The following is a 15,393-nucleotide window of genomic DNA, read 5'->3' on the forward strand; positions in this document are numbered from 1 at the left end:
TTAGAAAGCAGCTTTCACATTTATGAAATTAACTATGAAAGATGATGAATGAAAACAAAAACATGACACACATGTATGGAGCATGATGAGCAACTGAGAAGTGAAAAAAATGATAAAGAAAATAACAGGAAAAAAGACACTTACTCTGGTGTTTGCATGTTTCTCTTTTCCCTAGAAACAAAACAAAATTTATGAATTAAATAATAGCATTGATATTTGGAACATTAAGACTATATGCTCATGGGATCTTGCATGATGTGGAAATGCTGACATTGTTACTATTAAATGCAACCAGGCAGCATTTGCCACCAGGTTTATGACATTACTTGGATGAGTAAATGTACAGAGATGGAATACTGATGAGAAACACACAGAAAAAAAAAAATGAAAAAAAAAACATGGAGATTAAGAATCAAGCTCTTGGAAATAAATTCTATGACATAATGAAACCGGGCTACATGTAAAAATGGAAGAACTTGTTACTTGCTGCTTTATTAATTTTTTATCCTTTTCTTTGTTAGCCTGACTTCCAGATAATCTCAGGAGATTATTTTAATTGACATAGATGCCCTGCAAGTACTAACTATTCATGAAGTGGAGACTCATTACTCAAATTATACCCTTATTTTCACTAAGATGTACCCTTATTTTAATTAAGATAATTCTAAGATTTTATTTATATATAATATTTAATGCAATACATATATATTACATACATATAAAACATTTATGTTATATCCCCGTTTGACAGTAGAACCATTTTCAAGAGGAATTCTATTACTTTTGATCAAACTAATAATTTATTACAATGTCAATAGATTTCACAGACTCAGCTCAAGCAAGATGGCTTATGTAACCAAAATAGCTAACCTCAATTATTCTGGGGACTGTTTTGCCAGCATGAATTTACATTTAACCTTAATAATTTTTGAATAAAGTAATTATGTCCTCTAATTTGATTTACTGGATTCGAAACTATTTTAATTCATTTTAAAGGAATAAAGTACTGTAGTTAGACTGGAACACAGTTTTAATCCATTTATAAAGTGTTTTATGAGCTAAATGAAACTTGGCTTTTAATGGAATCTTATATGTTGTTATCTTAGTAGACTCTATAATTTTTACTAGTGTTTTAAAGTACTCACACTCCTTCCCGTCGGCAGCACATGATATAAGCAAGTATTAGAAAAAGGACCAATGCTACTGCCGAGGGCACAGCCAGTGTAATTAGGAAATCCGTGTAATAGTCTCTGCTTTTCAAAGAATCAGAAGGGGGTTTGTACTCTCCACCATCAGGTAAAATCCCCTCTCCACGAACCACTTCCTGATAGGTGGACACTTGCTTTGTTTTATCAACCTGATACAAAAGAAGACAATTACACATCAAATCATTAGCTGTAAACATTATAAGATTTTAAAATCTAGACATATTTTGACAAATTTCTAAAAGGCAACCTTTTCCAATTACTTTATGACCTTGAACTTGCAATTATTTATGGACAGAAGGAATAAAAGCTTTAAATTGGCCTGCTTGCTACGGCCTTCCCAGAACATATGTATGTATGTCCTTGTCTACATACAAAATGATGTGTTTACTTGGTTTTTTTCCTCCCTCCAAAGCAGAAGTTCTTCACTCCACCACATAAACCACTTGCTTCTAGGCTCAAACATCTAGTGTAATTACTAACACACCATAAACTGACAGATAACCAGGTATATGAGTATGGTTTCTAAGGTTAATAGAGAAAAAAAAAACAACAAGATATAGCTTCTAAATGATTACACCCTTGATCTTTCTGCCATTCAGCTGGTAGTAGTCATTTTTAGGAAAGATAATCTCAGGACTATGTAACCCATCCACTAAATTCTCTTTTGACATCAAAACTATAAAATATTTCTACTATATTAATTTACCTCCACATTAACTGAACTGCGTTCGCTGGGTTGCATTTAATTACGCTAAGGTTTTCATTGAAGGATACTAAAAAAGCAGCCTGTGAAATTCATTTCTACATTTGTTCCCACCCATAAAAGCTGGGGAGATTTATGTGGCATTTTTCTGTATCTTCTGAGAAAAAAAAATTCCAACTGAAGAATTTTGTTAATATATTGCTAGTAAAATCTTCATTTTCTGTCAAAAAATTTGTGCTCTGCCTCCTTCAAGAAAGAGAACTAAGTGGTTAATTTCCTCTTTTAATACTAAATATTAGGAAGCCTGTTGTCAAACTTGACCTTAGAGTTAATTTTTTTGGTAAAGTTTAAGTCCAAATTTTCCATTTCATTACATTTTATTTATTACATTTATTTCTTTTCTTTTTTTAAGATTTATTTATTTATGCATACAAGAACTGGAGTATAGGCCAGAGGTGTGGGGCAGGGGTGAAAGGATTCACCAGAGACAGAGTGGGGAGCAGAACAGGCAGAGGGACTGAAATACACTGCTGAGGGGAGCAGCAAGCAAGACAGGAGAGGTCTGCTGCGCCATGTGGGTTGCTCCCTGGCCGGCCAGGGAATGAACTCATGCTACAGTGGCTGCAGATAGCTTCACAGATTGCATCTTAACCCCTTGAGGCACCAGGGAGGCCCTATTACATGTATTTCTGACTCTTATTTAAGCCTACTGATCGCTAACATGTAACAAATGAATACATGTAAAAAAGATGAAAATTTCCAATCTTTCCACTTATAAAGTGTTACCACATAAACTAAAATCTTCAAAGCATAAATTATTTTTAAACTTGTAGAAATTCAATACTTCTAAACATTTTACAGCACAAATATGTGGTTAGAGTCTGCTGTCTCCCAACTGACAGGAGGCCTCTATTTCAACAATGGTTGTGACTGTTCAGTTCACACACTTTCACGATTAGCACCATGAATGAAATGCTGAGCTTTACAAATTCAGCATTTACCTATAACACACATAAGCTACAGCAACTTAATAATTTTACTTGGTATAAGAAGGCAAAGAATTAGCATTCTTTCCCAAAGATACAAGCAACATGAAAAGAATAATCTGGGGCCAAAGAACACAGGTGCTAAGTGCTGCAACCCTGAGTAATATGTTCTCCTGGTACTGGATCCAGGAAAGTTGCCTGCAGTTTGTTCTTGAAGACATGAAGTGACAGTTGTGTTTATGTGTCAATAACTTTGTGCAAATGTCAACTTTAAACTTAGCCCTAATTCACTCAGCACCAATCATCAAGAGTTGACAGCAGTTAAATCTAAAGGTCACTAAAGAAGTACAACAACTTTCATGATTTCCAGAAAGCAGGGTCAAAAAAATATCAATTTTACATATACATCCTACATAGATGAAAGCTTATCCCTATATTTCTAAGTCTTTTAAAAAGACTTTATATTTCTAATGCTAATTAAAAAGTAGTTTAGAAATAAATATTTAGTACTTATGGGGATGTGGGTTAAGATTCTAACTTTCTTCACTTGGAATTACTTTGAATTCCTTGAACTTTCCCTATAATGAGTTTCCAAGATATTGAGTTATTGCACAGTATTGCTTTATTTTCAGATTTACTATTGTATTCCAGTCTCCTGCATAAGTGAGACTTTCTGCACTCACTTCATAATCTATCTTGATTTAGTAGTCACCTGGGTGTGCAGAGCAGTTGTCTGGACCACCTGCAAAGCTAATCCAGCCCCAGCAACTAAACAAGGGTAAATTGAGTACAAAAGTGGAGATACGCTTTCCCAAATGGACATACTGTCAACAAGCTTGCCAAATCCTTAAAGTGAAGGGTAGTCTATTGCAGTTAACAAAGTAACCCCCATATTTGTTCCTAAAAGTAATAAAGGTTTTAGTCAAAGGTTATCTTCAGTCACATCACTCCTAATTACATTTGCAAAAACAAAGACTCACCAGTGAAATTTTGCACCAGTCAATGTAAAATTGAGTACGAAATTTTTTATCACATGTTATTACAGGCTCCATTTCTTGACTGCATCTCAATTGATTCTGTGGATTTTCAACTTCTCGTAAACAAGAAGAAAACGGGACATCAGCACCAACCATGACATAAACGCTGCAAAAATGTGAAACTCTCGGGTTATCCTTTAAGAAAATTGAAAACAATGACAAACAATCTACCCTGAAAGCAGGATTTATCCTTTTGAATTGAGGGATTATCTAGAATCATCCCTAAGGTAAGGACCTAGACTTTTAAAAGCAGTGAATCATGAAGGTCCTTCCTTTCATTTTTTCCCTTTATTCAACTAATTTTTACTAAGTGCTTTGGTGCACCAGACCCTCTAAATCTTATGTTAATTACTGATTTTTAATCTTACATTAATTCAGAATAAGTCAAGTCATAATCAGGACTCATTTTCATTAATGTATTTGTTATAATACTTATATTCATAAATTATTTTAAGTTGTTTAGAATATAACACTATCACTACAATATTAAATAATTACTCACAATAAAAGTTAACATGATTCATCTTTGTTTGTTTGGGTTTTTTTTGCCTAAAAACATTTCTTGAAACTGTAACATGGAAAGATAATTCCACATAAGGTGTTAAGCCTAGCAAAAACTGCATGAACACTTATCTTTAGGTAAGGAGGAAGTATTCTTATTGGCCAAGTGGGGATGGAAAACTGCGAGTACAAGACTGCCTTTACCAATAATTCTCTTCTGGAAAATTCTTTAGTATCCTAAGAAAACCCATCATTATCTTACAAGATTAACAAGAGAAAAGTCCAAGTTTTTTCATGATATCAAAGACTATTCAAGGGTTTTGCAAGAGAATTCACCCAACTGTGAACTTCTCATAATCATTGCTTGTATCTTATTCATTGTGGAACCAATAGCCTGAATAATAGCCCAAGATTCAGGGTAATAAGCTCTCACACAGTACAGACCAGGATAGTTTTTTTCTCCCTAATTAAAAAAAAAAAAATTTCATTGTCTCCACCAAACCATTCAAGCCTATATATCTGCATCTGTGCCCCATCTCCTCTACACTTCCCCCTATTCTCTCTGGCAACCATTATCTTCTTTCTTGCTGAGTTCAAATTTTTATTTCTTCTATTTGCACGTGATTGTTTTTTCGGGGTACTTATATTCTGTAGATGAGTGAAAATCATCTGAAATCTGCCTTTCACTTTTTGGCTGATTTCACGCAACATAATCACCTCAAAGTTCTTCCATTTTGTTTCAAAAGCCACCACTTCCTCTCTCTTCACAGCTGTGTAATGTTTCATCGAATATATGCTCCAGATTTCATCTTTATAAGGTTGTAAAATTACATCCCTGGACATACAGAGCTTTATTTAGGCAGTCTTAGCTATTCTACCCTATAGTTTTGTCAGCTTTCCTACTATACAGATCCCACCATAGGTCTCTCATTACAAAGTCTCTCAATCTTTAAGAAGTTAATATAAGATGACAATTATTGTTTGGTGAACATAAACTAAGCAAGCCATATTTATTTTCTTGACATGTAGTTTAACAGTTAGGGGGGAAGAACTCTTCTTAACTGACCAATAAGTGTTTCGCAATAAAAGAGAAGATAGTGGGCCTCCCCGGTGGCGCAGTGGTTGAGCGCTGGGTTGCGAAGCTGCCGGCGACCTCTGCGGCGCCGGTTCGATCCCCGGCTGCTCCCCGGACACCGGAGGAGGGTCCCACATGGCGCGCAGACCTCTCCTGCCGCCCGCTGCTCCCCTCAGCAGTGTGCTTCGATCCTTCTGCCTGCTCTGCTCCCCGCTCTGGCTCTGGTGAATTCTCTCGCCCTCCCGCGCTTCTGACTGTACCCAGTGCATGTATAAACAAAACAAACAAACAAATAAAATAAATAAATAAAACATGCCTCTATTAAAAAAAAAAAAAAAAAAAAAAAAGAGAAGATAGTTATAATAGCATTTAAATAATTATGGAACAGCTTAAAAAGATCGAAATCTCACAGATATTTCAAAAGGAAAACAAAAGCCAGGAAACTAAATAAATACTTCTTTTCCTAATCACTTATAAATTTAAATAAACCCATCAAATGTCCAGCCGTCATCTTTGCAGAAATCAAAACAACTGATCCTTAAATTCATACGGAAATTTAAGCACCTAAAATAGCCACACATGAAAAATGTTCAGGAAAAAGGACAACAAAGGTGGAAAACTCAGAATTATCAACTTCAAAACTTATTTCAAAGCAATAGTTAGGAAAATGTCAAACTAGGCTATATAGGTAGATCAATAAAATAATTAGAGTCCAGAGTAAACACTTACAGTAGATAAAATGATTTTTGTCAGTGTGAAGGGGACAACTATATAGCCACAAAGAATAAAATGAAGCTCAACTCCTACATCACACCATATAAAAAATTAACTCAAACTATTAAACTCTGAATACAAAACAGGTATAAACTTGTGTTACCTATATTAGCAATGGTTTCTTCAACACCAAAAGTTCCAGCAATAACAAAAAAAAAAAAGATAAATTGGGATTTACAAATTTAAGAACTGTTTTAAAGGACACTACAAAGGAAGCAAATCATATTTCTAATTAGGCACTAGTACCTACACTATATAAAGGACTCTTGTTCAATAACAAGACTAATTCAATTTTAAAAGGATCTAAACATTTCTGCAGATACACAAATTTCCATTAACTGCATGAAATGATCAACATCATTAGCCATTAACACAATATAAATCAAAACCACAATGAGATGCCTAAAAGGACAAATTCTTAGAAACATATGATATTCCAAGACTGAATCAGAAAAAAATCTGAAAATCTGAACAGACCAATCATGAGTAAGGAAATTGAAAATGTAATCAAGAGTCTCCAAAAAATAAAAATAAAAAACCCCAGGATCACATGACTTCACTAGTACATTCTACCAAACTTCTAAAGATTACTGATGTTCCTTAAATTCCTACAAAAATTTATAACGTAAATCTTCCAAACACATCTTCTGAATCCAACATTACTCTGATTCCAAAACCAGACAAGGACATGACAAAAAAAGAAACCGAAGAACAAAATCTCTGTTTAACATAGATGAAAAATCCTCAACAAAATATTGTCAAACTGAATTCAACAATGCATTAACAACAATCACCATAATCACCTTGGGATTTATTCCAAGGATGCAAAGAAGTTTCAACATATACAAATTAATAAATATGATATACACATCAACAAAAGAAAGGACAAAACATATGATCATTTCAACAGACACAGAAAAAGCATTTGACAAGATTCAACATTTACTTATGATTTAAAAAAAAAATAACCCTCAGTGACATGGGTATAGAAGAAATATACCACAGCATAATAAAGACCACATATGGTAAGCCAAGACCAACATTATACTCAATGGAGAAAAACAGAAGACTTCCTCTCAGAAATGAGAGAAGGTTATTCACTCTCACCACTACTATTCAACATAGTATAGGAAGCGCTGGCCGAAGCAATAGACAAAGAAAATGAAAGATATTCTAATCGAAAAGGAAGACATAAACTGTAGTCAATGGCATGACAATATACATAGAAATTCCCCAAAACTCCAATACAAAGCTATTAAGAAATAATAAATGAATATAATAAAGTGGCAGGTAACAAAATTAATATACAAAAATCTACCGTCTTTCTAAATACAAAAAATAAATTAGTAGGAAATCAGGAAAACAATCCCATTTACAATCACATCAGAAACAATGAAATGGCTGGGAATAAACTTAACCAAGGAGGTGAAGGTGAAAACTATAAGACATTGTTGAAAGAAACAGAAGACATAAAAAAATAGATACACTGTGTTCATGAATTAGCATTGTTAATACAGCATGTTATGTAAAGCAATACACAGATTCAATGTGATCCCTATCAAAATACTAATGGCATTTTTACAAAAACAGAACAAAATATCAGGAAATTTATTAGAAATTACAAAAGACTGCACCAGCAAAAAACCTGAGAAAAGAAAAAAAGAATTACACATTCACTGACCCCAAACTCTATAATACTACAATGTGACAGTAATCAAAATAGCATGGTGTTGGAATAAAAAGACACACCGACAAATGGAACAGAACTGAGAATCCAGAAGTAAACCCACAATACTGTGGACAGCTGACATAGCCAAGAGCATACAATGGATCATGGAAAGTCTATAATTGATGTTGGGAAGACTAGGTAGCCACATAGAAAAGCATAAAACTAATACCATAAACAAAAATTCACTCAAAATAGATTAAACATTCACACATTAAACATTAAAATCATAAAATTCATGTAAGAAAACATACATAGGTGATATACTCCACAACACTGTCTTTAAAGATATGTTTTCAGATTTGATCCAATGGCAAAGGAAACAAAAGAAAAAAATGAGACTACATCAAATTTAAAAGATTCTGCACAGTAAAAGAAACTATCATCAAAATAAAAATGCAGATTAATGAGTTGGAAAAGATATTTGTAAATCAAATGATGGACAAGGAATAAATACCCAAAATATAAAATCATAAAACTCAACAATTCAAAAAACAACCCAATTAAAAGGTGGGCAGAGGATCTGAATATACGCTTCTTCAGAGAAGATGTACAAATGGCTGACAGGCAGATGAAGATTTCATCATCTCTTATTATCAGGGAAATGCAAATCAGAATAAAAATGAGAGATCAGCTCACACCTGTGTGAAAAGCTATTCTCCAAAAGGTAAGAAACAAGTGTTGGCGAGGACATGGAAAGAAGGGAATCCTAGTGAACTTCTAGCTGCTGCTGGAAATATAAATTTGTATAGGCCCACTGTAGTGGCAGGATGGCACAGAGCAGGATCTCTACGATTGAGCAGATGGGTGGAGAAGTCCTGGAGCCCTCGGTGGCTTTTGCAGGCTTTTATTGGGATATACCAGGTACATGGTAGGCAGGGGGGCGGGGGCGGGGGGTAGGGCTGGGAGGAGGCCTGGAATGTGGGTGAGTCCTCACTCTTTCCGGCTCTCCAGCATTCTCCCGTGGTCTATGCTTCTCTGCTCCTTTCGCTCTTTTTTTTCTCTCGTTCCTTCTTGCTTTGCTGGTGTCCCCGTGGCGCCGCCCTTATAAGCCCAGTCTTAGCCCAGGTGTATCCCACCTACATATGCCCACACCCTACTCCAGGTGCCCGCCACCAGTCATGCATTCAGGACCGCAAGGATCCATCATCAATCCTAGTGGCGGGAAGGCAGAAAAGCCTGATACTTACCCTATACCCATTATAGAAAACAGTAGGAAAATTCTTCCAAAAAATTAGAAAAAGAAAGTCTATATGAATGACCCAGTTATCCCACTATTGGGTATTTACCCAAAGAATAAACAGACATTAATTCTAAGATATGTATGCAACCTTTATGTTTATTGCAACATTATTTATAATAACCACGTGTTGGAAATAACAAGTGCCCATGAAATTGGATAAAGAAGTTCTGGCAGATATACCTAATGGAACATTACTCAGGTATAAAAAAGATGAAATCCTATATTTGTAATAAAAATGGATGAGCCTAGAAAATATTATGGTTAATTAAATAAAACAGATGGAGAAAGACAAGCACTGTATGATTTCACTCATATTTGATACATAGAGAAACAAATGAACTAAATGAAACAAAAGTAAACTCTTTAAGACTCTTTAATAAGCTCTATAAGACCAAACTGCGGTTATCAGAAGGGAAAGGAGAAGAAGGATTAAATCTGGTTAAGGGGACTGACTGCATAGTGAAGGGTAAAACTGGACCTTTTGTGGTGAACACAGTCATTAAATATAGACATTGATATATAATAATGCACACATGAAACATGTTATAATGCAATGCAACTTCAATAAAAGTAGAAAAACAAGTACAAAATTCCGAACAAAATCACATGTGAAAAACCATTGGTAAATATTTAGATAATTTGTGAATATAAATATATTCCATTTAAAGTAAGCTTTTATGGTGGAGGATTATTGGTGCTTTGATGGTGGGCATAGTGTGGTAACATGTGAAAAGGTATGATGCTATATCCCCTAAATCATCTGTAATGATAAACCAACATTATTTCAATAAAAATATAATTTAAGAAATAAGCCTTTTCTTTTAAGCATCACATAAAGTTGATTTCTTCCCCTTATTAACTGCCTAGTCAAGGCCATATTTTCCTTGATAATAGTGAAATATATATGTAAATACAGAAATAAATATTTCTTGCAACTGTTAATAGTCATCTTGCTTTAACATGCCATTCATTTGCATTTATGATTTGAATTTTAAATTAATTCACTTCAAGATAATATAAATGGGAAAATGCGTAAGAGTTTTTGGTGCTTTGAAATGTTCTTTTCTCTCAAATTATAAAAGTAATATAAAAAACATTACATAAAACTTGGGATATAAAAACAGAATTAATTTATCTTACCAAGATAACTATTTTCATTTTCCAATGTACCTTATGGAATATTTTTCAAATGCATATATTTTAACCTAATTGCAATCCTCTCTAAAATATAATTTTGTATCCTGCTTTTTCACCTAATGCATCATAAACATTTTCCATAGTATATAGTCTTTGTAATTATAGTTTTATGGCAAAATAATTTTTTAAGTGCACATGATTTATTCAGCAATTATTTCAGAAGCTGGACATTCAAGTTGCTTCCAATTTTTTTATGTTATAAATAATATTGCAAAGACTATCTCTGTGCATATTCTTTAATGTTACTATCTTAAAAGAGATGCCTAGAAGTGGAAACATTTTTATGACAGTTGATATACACTGCCAAATTGCTTTCATCTCTACTTGGATGAACTATAAGCTTCACAAACTTAATATGTTCCAAACTGAGCTCATCATCACCCCACCCCACCTCCACCTGTTGCTCCTTCTATCTTCTTCTCTCTTGCTGATTGGCATGGCCAGATGCTCAAGCCAGAAATTCAAGCACCATCGTCCACAGCTCCTGTCCTTCTCCGCACATATTCAATCCATCATCCGTCGCTGACATTTACCCTAGAAGAACTCTCATGCACACCTGTCCACTTCGTTCTATCCCCCAACTACAACTCCAGTTCTAGTCACCATGACTTTCCACAGGGAAACAGCTCCTTAACAGTTCTCCTAAAATCAGTCTTTCTACTATCATCCTCAGGGACTATTTGCTGCATGAACGCATGCATGCATGCATGCATGCATGAATGAACGAATAAATGAAAAGTATGATACCAGTGCAAAAAATGGAAATAACTGAGTGTTGAAAAGCTGCTGACAATAGATGTTAAAAGAGTTCATCATGAGGAAAAAAAGATGTGTAATTATATGTGGTGATGGATTTGAATTAAACATTGCGGTCATTTCATAATATAAACATTTATCAAATATTATGTTACACATCTTCAATTTATGCACTGTTGTATCTCAATATTACCTCAATAAAACTGGGAAAATAAATTGATAAATAAAAACACAAACTGCAAGTGGACTGCTCAAGATAAGCAGACAGTGGATTTCCCACAGGTAAAGAAACAAAGTGTTTTTTCTTTTGTGGAACCAATATGTTTCAATATGTTGGCTTTTTAAAAATAATTTTGTACAAGGTAATGTATAACGATAACTATTATACATGGTAAAATTATGTTTTTCATAATCTGTTGTCCTTTTAGTTTTTTGATCTGCAGAAATTTATCATTGTTATAAAGTGAAATGAGGATGAACTTTACCTTTCTGACCTTAGCACATTTTGAAATTTTTAAATGTTTGTAAACAGAAGAGATGAAAGCATATTATCAAGTGCAAGGCTCTCAGGCAATGTTAACAAAACATGGTGTCTCAAAATGAGAGGAATTAGTATATGTTAGATAGAAATTATTCTTTAGAAGTATCTTTTTCCTTCCAGTTTTAACAACAGAATTTTCCTTAAGTTGAACATACTTACTGAGATCATTACATATAAAGTATAGAGAACCACATAATCGGTAAATAATTTGAAAGTCTGTCTAATTTAGCAATAGCCAAATAAATTGATCCAGTGATTACATTTTCACTTAATTGTCCAAATGATGAATATATTTTACTCTTTATGTTGCCTTGGAACTCAAGTTTTTTTTTTTTTTTTTTAAATATTAAATTTTATTTTTATATTCCCCCATACAATTGCAAACGCCCCATTCTGACCCCAATCCTTCCCCTCCCGCCCCCCACCCCCCAACAAGTGTCTCTGGTTCATAGTTTTTTGTTGATTTTGATTTTCACTTTACTTTCTTATATTCATTTTCCTGGTCCCTTATTTAAGTTTTCTAGATTCCTGCTATGAGTGAGACCATCCGGTATTTTTCTTTTTCTTTTTGGCTTATTTCGCTGAGCATGATCCCTTCCAGTGCCATCCATGTTGCTGCAAATTGCATGTGTTTATCTTTTTTGAATGCTGAGTAATATTCCATGGTATATATGTACCACATCTTCTTGATCCAGTCATCTATTTTTGGGCATTTGGGTTGTTTCCAAAGCTTAGCTATTGTAAAGAGTGCTGCTATAAACATAGGAGTGCAGGTGCTCTTTGGAATTGATGTTTCTGTGTCCTTTGGGTAAATACCTAGGAGTGGAATTGCTGGATCATATGGAAGCTCTATGTTTAGTAGGTCCAGAAATCTCCACACAGCTCTCCATAGTGGTTGGAAAATGTCCCTTGTTTCTTGCCTCTATTCCTACCCTACTTCTTCGTTCTGTACATATATGCAACCAATCAAAAGGTAAGTTGAAAAATAAAGAACAAAATTAAATATAGAATCTAATGCAGAATAAAAATAAAACAGAGTAAAGACTACTTGTGGACTATAGTTCTACTACTTGCATACTCCTCTCCACTGGAAAGGAATTAACACATGGCTCAGATGCTTGTGGGCTTGTTGGGGGGTTTTGAGGATTGGTGGGGTTTTCCAGAAATTAGACATTTGGGTTTGGCCTACTCTTTTAACCAGTTGGTAGGTTTATCAGGGCAGGCTCTACCCAACCTTTCTCCCATGTCCCCTAGAAGGGGTGGGGGGGCATAGAAGAGTTGAATTCAAGACAAGCTAAATACTCTAATTAGTTTTACCACTAATAACAGACATTCTGACATCCATCTCTCAAATGCTTATCTCTTCATTGTTTCCTGTCACTCTGGTAATCAACATGGATACTACTTGGCTCCTTAAAGTCCCAATCCCTCTACCTCCTTTTCAGCACTCGCTTCAATAAGCCTTCCCTTATTCTGTAATAAGTGTGACCTTTAAATGAAAACAATATAAACTGTTACCTAAAAAAGTTGACTAATATTTTATGATAAAATCCAGACATTTTTTTCTGTAAGGCCTTACATAGTCTGGTCACTTTTTCCTTATTAACTTTCCTTTCTGTACCCCTTTCTCTAATCTTTCTCTAATCTCTAATAGAGAAAAGGGGTCCATAAAGGAAATGGCTTCCAAATCCACCAGGCTTTATCCTACCTCAGGGTAGGCTGCCCAAGCTGTCCCCTCTGCCTGAAGTCCCTTTTTTCATTTTTTGAGGAGGTTAATTTATACTCATATTTTAAATTCTAAACAGGCTTGACCTCCTCTGTGAACCCTTTCCAGAAGTGGGGGAAGAGGCCCCACTATAAATACCTCAGTTGTGGCACACACAAGAGTTTTTTTAATTTATCTTATTACTTGCCTGGTCTTTAATAGACTGTGAGCACAGATTGTATTTTTTAAGTCACTGTGCACCACTATTTCCCCATTAAAAAAAAAAAATTAATTCTAAATAAACTAACAAAGAAATGAATCTATGCATAAACTTAGAAGAGTAGATGTTACACATATAGTTGCACTGATTTCACTATTTTTTAAGATTTATTTTACTTATTTATGCATGCAATAACTAGGGTGTAGGCCAGAGGTGGGGGGGGGTAAAGGGTTCACCAGAGACAGAGTGGGGAGCAGAACAGGCAGATCTACTGAAATACACTGCTGAAGGGAGCAGCAGGCGAGACAGGAGAGGTCTGCTGCTGACCCATGTGGGTTAGATCCTTGGCCTGGGTATCGAACTCATGTTGCAGTATCTGGCGTTAACTTGATAGAGCTGAGTCTTTAACCCCTGTGACACCACGGATGCCCCGATTTCACTATTTTTATACTTATAATAAATGAATTTATGTGGGTTTCTATTTTATTAAAGGCTTTCTTTCCCCCCAAAATTCCTACCTCATATTACCATCATGCCATCACAGAATCATAAAGAACAATCTTGTAATCACCAAAGACAGGGACAATTTCATCGGAGCCCTACAGAATGGCCCAGAACCATGACCTTGCTTCAGAGCAATATTTGGCAACCACTGACTGACATTCTCTTCCTCCAGTGTAACTTGAGCCTTAGTAGGACAAAAAGTAATTAATTAGAGGGAGTACTCTGTGAGATTGTCTAGGGAATAAACTAGGATTCTCTATTGCTGATTGAGGCTAGATCCACATGCTTTGGTAACCGGAGGAAATAGTGGTAGGTTTGACAATCTCTTATGAAAAGTGAGTATATTCTTTAATCCTCACACCCCATCATTCCCTTCATAGCCACCATTTACACCGCATCACTCACCATGGCAGCTATGCCATGCCCAGAATGAAATATGAACCTGCTCCTCTTTCCACCAGCTTTATCCCAGGCTAAATGCATCCACAAGTCCTTAGCCTTTGGCTCAGTGTCATGAGCAAAAGCAGCACCAAGCCTGCGCCCAGAGCACAGTTGCCTGGAGTTATGGGTCCCTCAAGTAAAAGGGAATCTTTGCAGGAGCTCACTCACTTGGAAGTAAATCTTAATAATTGTTTTCTGTTAGATTTAGGAGAAGTTTGAAAACGGTCAGCAATTCTGCAGATATGAAAAAAGCACATCTAGAAGAATGAGGACCTGGGATACTACAGAATGGTTCCTTGATGATTGACATTAATGGCACTTTAGGCAGTGGAAGGGCAATAAATTTACTCCACGGGTCTACTACTGACAGCTTTTCTTAGTCATCTGCTCTTTGATGTGTATCAGATATGGAAACACCTGTAGTTAGTAGTAAGAAGTTAGAAGTTAGTAGTAAGAAACACCTGCCATGAGTAGTAAGAAATTATTTCATGAAAATTTTTTTAATCAAAGACTGATGGTTATGCTAAGAATCAACAGAATACATTTATCAGCTACTTCACTGATATTTCTGAACTTTTTGCTATTTCATTTTTAAAGGGATTTATAGCCCTTGTTATTTTCAAGAGAAAAGTACAGAGGTAAAATGTTTACAAAGTGAATTAAGAATCATGATATATATAATTAAAAAGACAGGAAGGTAAATGGAGACAAGTATTATATTTATTTATAAATTTAAGGCAATGGGGTTAAAATTTTTGTTTCCATGACATTCTGTA

At 35.0% G+C, this 15,393-nt stretch overlaps 1 protein-coding gene across 4 annotated transcripts in view; it reads right to left on the reverse strand.

The window, feature by feature from the left end:
• The window catches only part of SGCE (sarcoglycan epsilon), a 70,535-nt gene that overhangs the window by 15,105 nt on the left and 40,037 nt on the right, over window positions 1-15,393 (reverse strand). For 2 of the 4 annotated variants that reach the window (XM_037508054.2, XM_037508060.2), the window contains 3 exons: window positions 3,878-4,040; window positions 1,146-1,357; window positions 145-171 (listed from right to left, as the gene is read on the reverse strand). In XM_037508054.2, coding sequence (XP_037363951.1) covers window positions 145-171; window positions 1,146-1,357; window positions 3,878-4,040 — 402 coding nt within the window. The remainder of the gene's footprint in view (window positions 1-144; window positions 172-1,145; window positions 1,358-3,877; window positions 4,041-15,393) is intronic. The other 2 variants (XM_054692352.1, XM_054692353.1) reach the window with 1 other exon arrangement.

This window comes from Talpa occidentalis, unplaced genomic scaffold, assembly GCF_014898055.3.
Source record: "Talpa occidentalis isolate TD23 unplaced genomic scaffold, MPIMG_talOcc4v2.1, whole genome shotgun sequence".
NCBI classification, from domain to species: domain Eukaryota; kingdom Metazoa; phylum Chordata; class Mammalia; order Eulipotyphla; family Talpidae; genus Talpa; species Talpa occidentalis.